The sequence below is a fragment of the Atta cephalotes genome, assembly GCF_000143395.1.
Source record: "Atta cephalotes unplaced genomic scaffold scaffold00070, whole genome shotgun sequence".
In the NCBI taxonomy this organism is placed as follows: Eukaryota; Metazoa; Arthropoda; class Insecta; order Hymenoptera; family Formicidae; genus Atta; species Atta cephalotes.
This window is the reverse complement of record NW_012130134.1, coordinates 1,081,585-1,097,419: the sequence shown is the minus strand read 5'-3', so window position 1 is coordinate 1,097,419 and position 15,835 is coordinate 1,081,585. Positions and strand designations below refer to the sequence as shown.

Below are 15,835 nucleotides of genomic sequence, written 5' to 3'. Positions count from 1 at the left end.
GCGTATACTCTCGCAGAGAATGTGTTGCAGGTGGACAGGTGTATGTGCACATTATTTTTGGATCATCACATCCCTGGAATAGGTTTTTGGTGGGGATGCTAAAGTGCAGAGAAAAAGGTGGGTGAGAATCGAATTCGACGGAAAAAGATTTCGAAAAAAAAGGAGATGAGATGGGTGCCGGATGAGAGAGCGAATCTTTCATAGCACGACGAACAAATATGAATATAAGCAAGAAATTGGATGAGGAAAAAATCAGTAGTTTTATGAAAGAGAAAATGTTCTGATAAATTGAAAGAAATACGGCATTATTATGAGGAAAGTAGAATAGAAAATGGATTAACGAAGAGAAAAAAAATACGGACTACAAAATTAATTTAAATAAATAACTACAAAGATTACAAGTGTGAAAGAAGATTCCAAAGAAGAAGAAAATTTTCATAGATTTCAGGAAAATTTGCAATTTTGTTTATGATTTTAGAATTTTAATAAATGACAATTTTATCAATTAAAGACGTGTTACAATTGTAATATTAATGTGACAATATTAAAAGGCGAAAAAATAGACGAGAATGTGATCGGAAAGGAACTTAACGCGACGAACAAAGACGAAGGAGAAGGAAATGGTAAAGCGCGAAAGGGACGATACCTTATCCAGAATGAGGAAGCTTCGTAGCAAAATCGGGGGAGGATAAGAGGGAACGAGAATGAGACGACGGGATCTCGGGCTGCGGGGTACGACGAAGGTTCCGAAGGAGTCGGCGAGCGAGAGGGTGAACCAGCAGCTGAGTGAGGACCAGAGGAGGCACTCGGCCGCGATATCGGTAGACGACGCGAGACGACGGTATCGCGGTGGTATGGAGATGGTGGTGGTGACGGTGGTGGTGGTGGTGGTGATGGTGGCAGTGGTGGCAGCGGCGACCGGGTGGTGGGGTTTATACTGACGGCGCGCTCGCGGGTAGGGCGTCGTAGGGGCAGCAGATCGAGCGCCGCGACGCCTCGACGCGCACAGTCGCGGCTCGAACGCCGTTCCCTGCGAACGTGTGTTGTCCTCGCGGACCGTGCGCCTGTCCTTGGCGGCGCGAATGACATTCCGTTGGTGCTTGGCGATCATACGCGATTTCCAGAGGTACACTTACAACGAGAGGGACGATGACGTGAATGCGATCGTGATCCTGACCGTGATCGCTCCAAAGAAGCTCCTCGACGAGAAACGTCCGAAGAAATCGATCAAGTTCGAGTTTTCGGAGCATTCAGAGCTACGCACATGTTTGGTATTGATGACTGGTGACAACCCACGCGCGCCGAAACAGTGCCTCGCGGTCTTCTCAGGGAGATGATTGGCAACGTTGACTGATCTTGTGATGATCGATGATTGAGAGACTACGATCGATGTTGGCGTTTAGAATTGTGTACGTGACGTTCTGAATAGACTGACGTGCCGATCATTGGTGATCAGGAAACGGGACAAGACCGTAGATCGCTCTATTTACTCCGATTTTACTCCGAGACGATATTTATCGTAATGAGTTGCGAGCACGTGTGTGATTTTCCGCAGTCTAGTCAGAGGTACGCGCAGTTTAATCATATATTTAATATTTCAATCTAACCTAAGCAAAATTAGAACAGATAGTGATCATAGGTGTGTAAATCGTTTTAATATAAAAAAAAAATGATCACCCACTTATCATTAGCATACAGTAGCTAGAAATTAAGAACTTGTAATAGTAAGAACCTCCTACGTAAATAAACGGACATTTTATGCACGTCTGTGATTTCGATTGTAAATAAATTTTATGTCATTCGCGCGATTATATTTATCGTAGACAAGGTGCTTCAAGTGACGTTTAAAAGACAAGAAAAACTGATTCGGTTTTAAAAACCTATCATCTTTTCGATTACATTTGACTCTTAATTGATAAGTGCTAGAACTAAAATTGACACTATGAGTTAGTGAGAATTCGAGTACAACGCGATATGTCACGAATGGCGGCGACTTCCGAGGCCCAGGAGAATTATTGAGGCCCCAGGAGGGAATGGATTTTCAGAGCGCAATGGACACCTTTGTAGAGGCATGGATGGCTGCTAACACGAAGACGGATCAAGTACAGGTAATCTTTTATTTTTGTTTCAACTTGGATAAAATATTGTACACAAAATATTATCAATCGTTCATGCGATTGTATAAATATTTTTCTGTAAACAAAATTGGAAAAATTTGTCATAAAATCGTAGAAAAAAATGTTAAAAAATTTATTAGAATGTGAAAAATATTACATTTATTTAAGAATAATATTGATCGAAAAAATACATGGATGTAAAATTTAAAATGGAATATATTTCTTTTTTTTAGAATAAATGTAACAGATACAGAAAAAAATAGAACAAGAGAGTATTCCAATTTCTAATAGTTTAGTTTTTTTAAAATAATAAAGCTTTTTATTAACAGATTAAAGCGTAATTGAACTTTATAAGGATCACTAATTTATCGATTAGGATCATTTAAAATCTTTTTTATTCACACAGACATAAGGTTTTGCTAAAGTATCTAAAAATTTAGCTAGTTTTGTTTGTTTTGTTTGAACCATCAAAAATGAAACCTTTAAAACAGGTTATTAAAATGTTAAAACTTTTTGCAGCATTATCATCAGTGTTGTTTATACGTTTTACAGAATTATTTTGTAACTAATTATAAATTTTCAGATACTTCAGCAAAAACGTCCTTTCCGTATATATGCCGAAAAATCATAAAAATGCTTTTAATATATGAGAGACCATAAAAAAAGTACAACTATATCGAAAATATGTGACCTTAATTTGACAAGGAATATAAAATTCCGATAAAATGGCTTACGTCGTGGATTAGCGTGCTAGCATCATCGTTTTCGGCGTTCGGTCTGCCGAACTTATAAAAATAACGCAGCGTCTATACTCAATGTTAGCGAGTACGAGGGGCGAGAAGCAACCCCTTTCTGACATTACACAGCCAATTGGCCACCCTATCGTTTCTTGCACCCCTCTCTCTCTCTTTCTCTGGACGCGCTTTCAGTCCGCTTAATTCTTCGTCATCAATTTGGCACATTCTTTCGCATCTCAAAGCAGCTAGCTACTCCACGTGTAATGCGCGATTATCTCAGTACCTAAAATAAATAAACAAGGCGTCGTTTCTACATCGCGTAATCATTTAAAAAATAATAAACTTGTAACATTATGTATTAGGAAAATGTGATAAATTTTGATAAATTCGAACGGAAATTTTCATTTTCTCGCACACGAGTCTTCTTATCCTAAAATTTCATCTTCCTAGATGCGTATTGTTTTAAATTAAAATATATAGAGCAGGTGCAATTATAAGTTTAGGTAAACATTCACGTAATCTATGCAGCATCGAAAAGAAAAAAACACGTTATTTATCAGACATATGATCGCTTGGGAAGGAAATAATTATCCATTTAAATGCAGCGCGAGCTCGGATTTAGACTCGATTCTCCACATCAAAAATCGCATACCAAATTCAGATCCGACGCGTATATCCGACGCTTCGCGATCTCACAATGAAAGCCGAGGGCAACCGTAGGACGGGGGATAATCCTTGGCAAAGCCGCGGCTCGCGTGTGTGCTGTGCGGACGAACGCGCGTACGTTTACACGTGTAGGTACGTATCGGGGGGTCACGGGTTCTGACCACGATACGGATGTGCCCCTGCCTTCTTCCTGTGCCACGACCATGTTCATGTTCTGGCATTCAACGGAATAAGACCGCATGTCTCCATTGACCGCTCGATCTCTCGATCCATGCCTTCGGCTCATCATGGCTATCGAAAAATTAACAATAAAACACGCTACGAATACGTTCGTCAAAATCCGTTTACATAAATTGTTGTAATAGACAGACTAATGTATCATGATAACATTTAATACGTTCTGAAATAACACGTACGAAATCCTATGTTCTACTTACGTTTTTGACTGTTTTTTTTTTATTAAAAAAAATATTAGAACAATTACAAACCTTTTTCGAGGTTAATCATAAGTTTCTTGTCAGAAATGATATTTTTGGAACATATAGAATAGAATTTATTCTTTTCAGTATTTTCAAAACCAAGAAGGGGATTTATAAATATTCCTACTTCATTTATCTATTCATATTTTTCTGACGCTCTTCTACTTTGCATTGTATGTTTATTGCTCCACTTGTCTCTTTTTCTTTATTTATTAGTGCACTTCTATCTATGTAAATATATTACAGTTGATACACGTTTCTAAAAATAACTCTATATGTCCAATAATATTGATTATTAATATTGACAGTATGCATAAATATTTTAAATATTTTTGCAACCTTATACGATCAGTATTATGCATAATATACATAGTAGTATACATACAGGATCACCTTTATATTATCATAGCTATGATACTATTAGAATATTACACAATATGCATCATTTATTTGAGAAAATTATCAATTTATCATGCATGAATTATATGACGTGGATCATTTTGTCAAAAGAGTTATGTACATTTTATTTTCATTGTAACAAAGCACAGATTAAATATTTTAAAAGAGAGAATGTAACTTATATGGAAGCACCTCGAGAGATGCATTATTCATGCAGATGTTTTTCAGAAAAGAAGTCAGAGACCGAGGATAATCTTATAATGCTGTCAAATACATGAAGCTCTGCCTTCATATTTGCAGTATTAGTGTACGAAGACTCATTTTGTAGTTTGTTCTTGTGAAAACGCAAGAACAATACTAACTTGGATTACAGGATGTGTAAAAATTCTAAATTCAGTCTTCATAATTTGCATTATAGTTATTTAAATTACACCGTCAAAGGAGCAAACTAATATGAGTAAATAACAGCAATTGTAACAGCAACAAAGTGACGATCGCGAAACTCGAGCATAATGATCGCACGCGAGGGAAAAAATAAAAAGAGGGAAGATGCGACGTTGCAAAGTTAATTAAATTTTCTGTCGTTATCAATATATTATAGGTAGATCTATGACGCTTAATAAATGTTTAATAAACGTAATAGAGCCGTGCGAGCTCGCGATATTAAACAGCAGAGAAATGTCAGTGAAGAGAGAGAACTCGCGATGTAAAATTTTCACGCTGCCGCGACGCACCTCCCTGCATTCTGGCACTTTGAAAACGCATCCTTGCAACGCGTTGCACGCAGGACTGCTCGTGCACGCACGGGCCGCCACGTGTGTACTCGAAAGTGCGTCGTACATATCTACGTGTGCGTGCATGAGGATACGTTTGAAACACGCATGGTCACGGTATTTGACCACCCCAGCTCCCGGAATGATTGTAATCCATCTATCCGGCCACCGAAGCCGATATATCAAACGCAGGTAGAGCTCGCGGTCCTCTCTCTGTAGGCCTTTTACGTTGCCTTTTTATGCCGCAGACACGATCTTTTGTTTTCTCAGTGAATATTTTGTGAGAGAAAATTGGTTACGGCGATGCGAACAGTTTCGTGTCAGGTAACTTTATTATATAGAGCACGCGCGTTCCTCATCGTATTATTTTTTTTAAACTAGAATGCGTTGCAACAATTACTCCACGAAGATTTGTGTGTAATAAATAATCATATCTTTTGGGAGAAAAAGAAATTTTAGAAATCAAATTATCGATATTATATTTCAGTATAAATCGTTATAAAAAAGCATTATATTTTTATTTTATAATATTAATATTATATATAAATATTTTTTTTATTAAATGTGAAATGTATTTATAAATATATTTTCTCATGTTAATATTAAAGACTAATTTATCTATATGGTCAATTAAACTGTAATTTTGAAATATTTCGCTACTTTCTCTAGTATAAACCCTCGAAATCAGCGATCATTGCTGGTGCAAGATGGTATCTATTGCTTTCTAATCTTTAGTTCTACCATATTTTGCACTTAGGAACGAAGTACACTGACACTACAGTCGGCAACAATTTACGTAACACGATCGCAAACGCATCAATCCGCGGATTATCTATCACAAAGAGACATCCAATTATCGTTCGGGGATATCGCCGGCTCGATATTTCGATAAGCGTGATTAGAATGTTGCAGATTAATATGGATGCTACATTTAATTCTATTTGTGATGACCGCCAAAAGATAGCGAAATTATCACGCGCTCTAAAACAGATAATGAATCGTTTTAAAATTTGTTAAGTGCAATTTATGAATTGTTATTAGTATACAATGTTGCATGTTATTGTATCGATCGGAGATTAGAAGACGGCGAGTGCTTTTCAATGTTCTGTAAAAGCATATTCCAGAAACAGTTTATCTTCATAATCGGAATTTCATGGAATCTTTAACAATTATAAAACGATTATATCAACATTATCTAATTTCTATTAAGTTTTATAGAATTTTACAAAGTTTTTAAGAACAGTAAAAATTTAGGCAAATAGAACGCAAGTATTAGAGAGAACAACTAAGATTATAGTATAATTTTAATACTCAAGATTCACATTGCTCTTTCATACAAGCAGTCACTAATGGATTGGATAATCCAAAGTGAAATGCAAGAATTTAGTGGTAAAAATAATGTAGGAATTTTATAAGAGAAAGAGGAGCCAACGCTACACTAGCCAATTGTCAGATTGATTATTTCTTTAATAAAAATCTTTTTTGGATCAATAAAAAACGCGCAGTTTGCAAAATATCTCAATAGTAAATGTATAAAATTCTCTCTTTATTTTGAAATCAAAGTTTATATTTTTCGATCATGACAGAAATAAAATGACAGATTTTAAAAGAATTTTAAGTCGGTAGCTGTTCGAGTTATTTCCATTTTATTTCCGTTTGAAAATGTAATTAGAATGAACTCATATCCTAAACTGATCTCATATCCTCCGAGAACGCTGCAACGTATCGCTCACGGCGTGAAGCGCGATTTTTCATGACGCGCGTTAATGCAGCATTCGTAGAATTAATAAAGACAAGCGAGACAAGCGCTGATAATTCACGCGCATCGAATATCGTCGTAGAAATCGTCGTTGTGATGAGACGAGAAGAAAGGATCCTCGTGCAAAGGGGCGATATCGTCATGAATGTTCTTTCTTTTCTTTTTTTTATTTCGATGAATAGAATTGATCACATGAAGAACGATGCCGCTGACGTAAGACATATATACTTCGAAAAGGACCACGCGTTCAATTGGTCAAACATTAAAGATTGTCATCGTGATTCGGTCTTACGTAAGTTCGTTTGTGCGGACGATTCGTAGCGCGCGCGCGATTGATTCCGCCACTGTTCCATCGTGGTTAATTCCGTTCAGAATCTCTCGCAGATCCATGAGAATCCTGTGCACGGTCAACGATTAAGGTTATCGCATTAACGGGAAACACTAGCAGGAAACGCCATCGCTGCGTATCTCCGTTACACCCGGTAGATAAGCTGATCCGTTGATAAACCGCCTGCCAAACTCGTCGTTCGTGGCGCAATGCGATATCGCGCTCGCGCTTCACGTTTAATTATTTACTTTTCCATTTTTACTGTCGTCACACACAATTAGGACACGGGAGAAGAGTACGTTTGTTTAAATTCATAGCTCGTACAGATTGGACGAAGCAGCATTTATTGTCTTTTGTGTTGACAATATTTTGCGAGTAGTACGACATACTTTAATTTTAATTTTATTATAGTTTCTCTTATTCAACTTGAGCAATTATTCTTGTTTTACTAATATTTAATGAGATAATTATTTAACATGATGCAAAAAAATATTTCGCCAATTATTACGAGTGATATTATTACACATTTTTTATGCTCTTCCAACATTTCTTCAATTTCATCTATCTACTAAATCGTTTATATTGGCCCATCTGGTTAACTTTATCACATTTATTATCGCGCAATTAATGATATCTAATAAGAATTTTTATCGCTCAAATGAGCGAATTTTCAAAAGTGTTTCTCGCGACGTTTCTTGGATCTGACGCCTTCCCAGCGCGATTCCCGATTTCTACGGGAGGCCAAGTGAATTCTCAACTATGGCGAAAGCCGGATCGATGAACGAACCGAAATTCCTGATTTTACGACAACAACATCGTAACCCCTCGCACGTCACAGCAGAGTTACCGCGATATCACTTGGGGCGTTAGCTGGATAAGCCGCTAACCCCATCCACCTGTTGCCCCTTCTTACACGCTCCCGCTTTCGGTCTCGCGTTCGTCTTCATTCCTCGCGTGGAAGCCGAGGATCCGGGGATTCTCTCTATCCTCTTCCAATTCACGTGGACCCTCGGGGCCCGTCGTTCCCGCTCGTCTCTCTTCCATCAATGATGCCGGCTGGCCCTTATCTCTCTTTCTCGCTCTCTTCGGCACCTTCAGGCATCCCGTTTCTCCGCTACCTTCTTCACCACCTCCTTCCTCTTCTTCATCATCTTCTTCTCTCTTACTCCCATTCCAGGCCCGGGTCTTCAGCGGTCTGACGTGTTTTTTGCGAGTGCATACCTCGAAGAGCTCCCGAAACAGTAGCTGGTACCTCGGTACAGTCCGGGCAAGCGAAAAAATCATCCGGTCGATCTTTTCGCAACCGATTGTTAGATCGATGAGAAAAGTGATGTACAAAGATATTAAAATCTATAAATGTAAGAAGAAATTCTTCTTTTTCTTTTGATTTGACTTCAATAATTATGTATATATTTCTATCTTAATATTTCCTACGAGTAAAGATATACGAGTAAAAGATTCATTATTCAGAAAAAATAAAAAAAATTGAAGTTTAATTGCGACTTGATAGAATTAATTTACATAAATATAAAAAGACGATAAGTTTTGTGCAATCTGTTCGGTTAAGAACCGGGATGATCATTTTCGAGGAGCAATTAATACGATGCTCATCGTCGATTTTTCAAGATTGCCTTGTGTGATGTGCGCGTGAGTGCCGGCTGATTAAATTTCATAATTTTGTAATTAAATAAGGAGACTAAATACTCGCTAAAATTGCTGATTGCGAGCAAACACGAACGCGGCAGGAAGTCGCGAAGGATTATGGAGGGTTAAACACCGCCTCGTATCTCAGCTCGTTCTGTCGCTTGACGCTCCGTATTCCACGGAGGCGTCATCGACGATCCAGTTTCCAGACGAAAATCATCGCTCCGCGGTGCATCTCGCACATCGGCGGCGGCGACGGCGGCGGCAGCGGTTGCGGTGGTGTAGGATTGTCGCATTCTGGGCCCAGTTGACCCCAGTTGACACCGTGGACGGCTTAGCCGTTAGTGTTAAGTTCAGTTCACTCATACATAAATCTAAGTCCGCGCTTATGTCTTAGCCTGGTCACCGCTCGGAATTGAGCACGTGCTCAGATTTCATCGTCGACGACGCTTAGATCATCCGGCTCGCTCGGCCCGACCGAAACGTCGTAGATTTGACCGCGTTTAGGCGACGCTCCCACCGTGAATTGCCGCCGAAGGCTTTTTTAATCGTTAGATTGCCTCCAATCGTGCATAGTTAATTCGCGCGCGAGTTATCTTTTTTTTCTTTTTAGAAGCAGATTCTAGACAATCCTTTATCGCGCGCGAGCGCATTTTTAGCAAGGATACAACATTACATTTAATTCGTGTAATATATTATCATTGTATATTAAAAATTTATTTATAAAATTTTGAAAATTAATATGATACGGACAAATAACATGATTTATGTATATACACCGATGATTTATGATAATACTTTTTATACTTTAAAGATTAATAGGAGCTACGTTTCTCTGTAGAAATTTGTATAATAGGTAATCGTTCCCGTAAAAAAAGTCATGCGACCGTTAGAAGCATGATGTGCCAGGAAATTTTGTCTTCAGAGATTAAGGACAGCAAAGGATTTGTATTACCCCGCGGCGATTACCGCACTCTCGCTGGATTATACACAAACGAGCGATGAAATAAACATCACAATAATTTACATAACGTGCTCTTGTACGCAGAAAATATTTTCGCTGTGAAACTTTGCCAGGGACAATACAGAAGCTGGGGAAGAACTTGTTGCCTGAGTAATAAGCGTAAAAATGTACATATCATGCTTCCCGGTATTAAAATTTCTTTCGCGTCCTCTTGATACATAAAAAGATTCTTATATTTTATAATGTAGAGCTTATCGAATTTCTCTGTATAATATTCTCATCTTCTTTTAAATAGATCACTTTTCCTTGTTTCTCCTCTTTGACAAAATAAATGTGCCGCATTTCAATAATGTATACGACAATAATCGTACATAGACATTATCATTATCGCGTCGAAATTGTATTTATTGTTCAAAATGAATTTTTTAAACATGAATATCCTCTCGTGATTGCAGAGCCAAGCGTTGGCATTGACGCACAAAGCCTCGCCACCATCGAGACCGAGCAGCGTGTCCTCGTTACCGAGGAGTCCTCAGTCTCATCAGTCCCAGCAGTCTCAGCCGCAGAACGCACCTCAGCACCCATCGGTACATCCGTTGCAATCGCAAACACCTCTCGGTACACCTCAGACACCGTTCTCTGCGCACAATCAGCATCCAAAGCAAGAAATCAACGCCAGTCCCAAGCAGGAAGGCTTCGATCTCAGCAAATCCGCCTCCAGTACAGGTAAATATTTCTTTTTCGTTTATATTTCATTGTCCGTTTAATAATGATAAATAATGATTTATTAAAAATACTAAGCATATATAACAATTATTATATATTTTTATTTTGACAAAGTTTGATGATTTCAATTTTAAAATTATTAAATTGGAAGTTGATACTATTTATTTTATAATGTTATAAATATATTTTAAATAAATTTTGATGAATTTTTTAATTTAAGAATATCGCAAAATAATATAATAATGAAGAAATTCTATATGGTTATTTGAACGTATTTGAACTCTTGTATTTCGTATCGTCCCGTTCCTCATCGTCTTGTCCCTACGCGAGTGCATTTGTACACCCCATTACCTTGGGTTGCATCTCGGGTGTGGTGGCTTGTGCAGGGTTCTCGTGGTCGTAAATCGTCGATTTGCCGGGCGAATTAAGTCACCTTTTATGAAAGATCGGGTCGTGCGAAAACAGCTTTACAACGCGTAACTCAACAGTTGGGATAACTCATGTGACGGCGATGAGGAAAACATGGTAACGATGCACCGATGTCACATCCATTAATGCATTCTATATGAACGGAAGCGGCGTTAATCGCCGTCACCGTCTCACATCCGGCGAAGGCCGATATAGCTCTTGTGTAATAAATAAGAAAGCAAACGGGGAAACGATACGAACGTTTTAAGTTTGAATTATTTTATGCTGTCGATTTTATTTTTTTTTTTTACTCCAAAATTATGTAGTATTGTTTGTCCAACTTAATAATATCTATTTAGAAAAGGGGTTACATTTAATATAACTTTATGGTAGAAATAATATATATTATAAGTAATTTATAGATAATGCTAGTGTTAGAAGGTTACCATCATTTATTTATCTATTGCTAAAGGTTGTTTAATGATATTGCAAATAATACAAAGAGTCTGCTCAAAATGCTTCACTTTTATTCGAGGCAATCCAGAAACTCAGTTGCCATGTCGCGTCATAAAGTCCGTTTCCGTTGAGAATGACGAAGACGTACGTACTCGATGGAGGTCGCGCGAGAGGGATCGTTAAAGCTCATAAACGAGATAGACTATCGGCGGAATTTCCTTGATCCTCGATAATGCGGTGGAAACAATTTACACGCGTCCGTTTGCAATGAGAATTAAACATTATATAAACAGAGCCCGTGATACTTAACATTCTAATTTTACATAACAAAATTCGTAGATAGCAACAAAGAAAGAATTAAATATATAAATATAACAAACATATTTGCTACTATAACGTACGGCACGTTTATTGCTGAATGAAACATCGGACAGCAAATTAATTAAGCATAGTTTCTTGAATTTAAATTATTATTGAATTATCTTATCTCCAAATATTGATAGAAACATATATATGTGTGTTTGTAAATCTACTTAATTTTATTTAACGATCTCTCGACAATAATATAATTTTCTATTTTAAAAATAACTGCTGCAATTAAAAACACTATGACATATTTTATCTAATTTGCTGTACAGCAACCAACCTTTTTTTTTAGTGCAATATCTAGTATCTTTTTACATATGTTAGTTTTCCGCAAAAAATAGACAAAGTTGCTACAGAATAGAGAACGTCAATCGCAGTCTGCATCCAAAATCAAAGAAATGACTATAATTAAATATTTGTCTAATCTATCATTTATAAGATTTTCATTTATAAGATTAAATATATATATTTATGGTATACGTTTCTCTATTTTTATTTTTTTTTTGCTTGATTCTTTCACAATAAAAATCGCTACGAAAAAAAATCCAAGAAAGGGAGGGAAAAAATTATATCGTACATCATATTAAGTTGTCAAATTATGTTCTACGATTTTTTTCTCAGGCAACTTTCAGAGTGAAATCGATTTAAGTGTTCTTAAGAGAGTAGAGGGGATAGATATTCTGTACTTTGACATTTCGAAGGCGTGCAGGAATGCAGGGAGCTAAAGCACATATTTGCTTTTCTAGCCCCGATCTAGACGAGGAGAAAAGGGTGGTACGAGATGGGGGATGCGGGTGGACAAAAGCACGCACTTCCTAAATCTACGGATCTCGAGGATCCTCTTTAAATCTTCGTATGTCATAGTTAATTTTTTCCTCTCCTCCCCCCTCCCCCTCCTCTGCTCCTTTTCTACATTTCTCAGTTCTTATCTTCATCTTTCCTTAATCGAGACTTTTTTTAACTTTTCAAATTTCTAAAAGTGCGACCTATTTATTTCCAACGCTGAACCGTGCAATAAGCGACAGTAGAATATTTAATATAATATTTATTGTTGTATAATGCAATAACATTAAATTTTGAAAACTGATTCGCATAAATAGATTATATAATTTTTAATAATTACAATAATGTTAATTTCTTAATTTCATAAAAATTCTTTGTATAAGAAATTAAAAATAAATACGTCCAAAAATAAGAGAACTGGCATGATTTTTTTTTCGAGAAGTGATTTCGCGTCGGCATACATCAAAGATGAGCTGGAAAGACGAGATCGTTTGTTCCCTTTTAGTCCGCGAGCCGTAAGCGTCAGCTCGGAATTAGGATAATCGTCCGCGTGTGTTCCGTACGGATTTACCTGGACGTCTATATGCGCGCATCCGTGTGCACGAACAGTGGGACGAACCGCGACGAGGTGCAGTCAGAGGGGAGGATATTGTGACCCTTACGAACTAATCCGGATTAAATTCAAATCCCTGGCTATGCGGCTAGGCGACCTGCGAACATTCACCATGGCGTCTTGCGCCATACGATCGGGCTCGTTACGCCATTTAACCCTACGCGATACTCCCTCCCAAGAGATGAAACATCTTTTGTGGCGAGTTGCCTTTGAATTCTCACTATTTACGTTCTCGTCAGTGGACAGAACGATGTAGCTCCCGGAGCATAAAAGTTTTGATTTAGTAATCCCCAAACTTGCGATGCAAAACCCGATCAGAAAATATATTCTGTTGGGAAAGACTTACAATGAGTATTTGACGTACTACAAACTCAAAAAACGATCGGAGGCTTTGTATAAATTCAGCGCGTTTAATTCAAATGTATCTACCCTTCGTTGCGCTTGTAAAAAAAAAACAGTGTAGTTTTAACTTGTTTTAATTTTCAGAAGTCGTTCTATTATTTATAAATAACTGGGATATCACGAAGTATAAATAATGTTATAATGAGTGAGATAATATTTAATGAATTCATATATTTTTCACAGTATGAACTGAATTTACAAATTACGGAGAATATTTTAACACGAAGGCGCATTTAATTACAAAGGCTTAGAAATATATATTTTGTTTGTGAACATATATGTAATAAAATTATATATTTTTATTTAGAATATAAAAATAACAAAGGAAGGAAATATAAGAAAGTTTTATAAAATACAGCAAAGACGCATCGATTAATCAAATTGTATTGAAACAAAATAAAATAGTAATATTATTGGCTTCAAAAACATCTAATATATGTATAATAGCAAATTTAATATAAATAAAAATTTTTATATTGTATCAAATTGTGTATTAATGCATATGAATTGTAGCATAAAAACTGTTATCTTCCCTCATTTCTCTCGCAATTCAGGAATGATTCTTTTATAGCCGCCCTGTATACGTTCTAGCTTTCAACCTGACCACGCGTTAAGCTAAAGGCAAAATCGATATCATATCTCGCAGAGAGCAATCGTGGACCATATTGCAAATGGTTATTTCTCACATGTACAGAAATGCGTGTGTGCATATATGTCTTTATTTTTACTGTTCTTATATTTAAGTTCTGTCCTACATTTAGCTTACCGAACGCAAATCCTTGCAAGACATTACAAAGTCTGATTCTTACCGATGCAAAGACTATAGACAAAGTAAAGCAGTTCTTGTAATATCCGTAAAAATACTATTTACGCTGCATTCAAATTACAAATTGCTTCTTTTTTAGAATTATAAAGTATATCTTATAATTTTATTTAATTTCCTATTCCTACTTTTGTAAAATATAGGTATATAAAACGTACCGTGCACACTTTTGTATTTAATAACTTTTGTTTTTTTATCAGTTCGGATATAATTTTTTTAGCAATTTTTGAAGCGAATAATCTTTTAATGAATATTCTGCTAAGTTTCGAGGCAAACTTTTGTTCATATAATTTTAAAAGTAAAAATTTCTATTCTGATAATTAATATTTTAACATAATAAGTTAACTATTTATCGTGACGCGATCTGAATAATGAAGATTGTAATGTAATTGCGGACGCAACGAAGCTTTAAACCTTATTTAAAAATCACTTACAATTAAATCTCTTCTGTGTCGCGCATTATTCGTGATGTCATCGGTATCTTAGGTAATAATAGATATGTCCCACATAAACGTTGTAAATCAACGTCTATTGTTATTCTGATTAATCTCGATCTTACAATTTCTTTAAAATTTCTTTCTAAATCTTCAAAACTAAGTATCCCAAGTTTTCTACATAACATTTTCATTCTCTATTAACAAATATTTCCGATATTAACAAATATTCGTTTTAAACAATACTATGCAAGATATGGAAGGTATTGATTGATGCAATAAAACGTCTATGAAATTTTGATAAAATTGAATCGTCGTGATTGGACATCTTCATATCCTGACTAAATTTATACCCTGTTGTGACAATTTAACGAAGATCAATTTTATATTTTATTTTTACTAAAGACAAAATTGATCGGTAAATTCACAAAAATCCTTTATTAATCTCGATACGGCTTTAATATCGATCGATATCGCGCTCGAAAATCAGTACTTTAAGCGGATAGGTAAAAATAGGGCACTGGCGGACGTGAATTTTCAGGCACACCCTATAGATAACGCTCCGAACTGTCGGTGGAGAACACACAGGATACGCTGAGAGTGAGGGCGGCGAGGTGCAGGCGAGAGAGGGTGAAAAGGGGGTGGGTTAGGATTAGCTGAGTTGTGTGCGTTGGATTTTGGATTTGGACGGCGGGCGGCGCACACACGACCAATAATCCCGGATTAATCCCAGTCTCACGTGTACGCGCGTACGCACACGGGCGCAATCGAGCGCGCGAGCGCGAACGCGGGCGCATACGTGCAGGTCGGTCAAACTCGGTGACGCAAGTGCAAACGTGTGTATGTGTATATGTTGCACCCTTGTGCCTGACACACGTACACGAAAGAGGAAGAGAGAGAGAGAGAGGACGGGGGGGGGGAGGGAGGGAAGAGAGAGAGAGAGAGGAACGGAACCGAA

General features: G+C 37.0%; 1 protein-coding gene across 1 annotated transcript in view; it reads left to right on the top strand.

The window, feature by feature from the left end:
- The first annotated feature begins 1,522 nt into the window (after window positions 1–1,522).
- The window catches only part of LOC105624000, a 47,647-nt gene continuing 33,334 nt past the window's right edge, over window positions 1,523–15,835 (top strand). Inside the window, exons 1-3 of the mRNA XM_012205371.1 lie at window positions 1,523–1,566; window positions 1,952–2,108; window positions 10,322–10,592. Coding sequence (XP_012060761.1) covers window positions 1,523–1,566; window positions 1,952–2,108; window positions 10,322–10,592 — 472 coding nt within the window. The remainder of the gene's footprint in view (window positions 1,567–1,951; window positions 2,109–10,321; window positions 10,593–15,835) is intronic.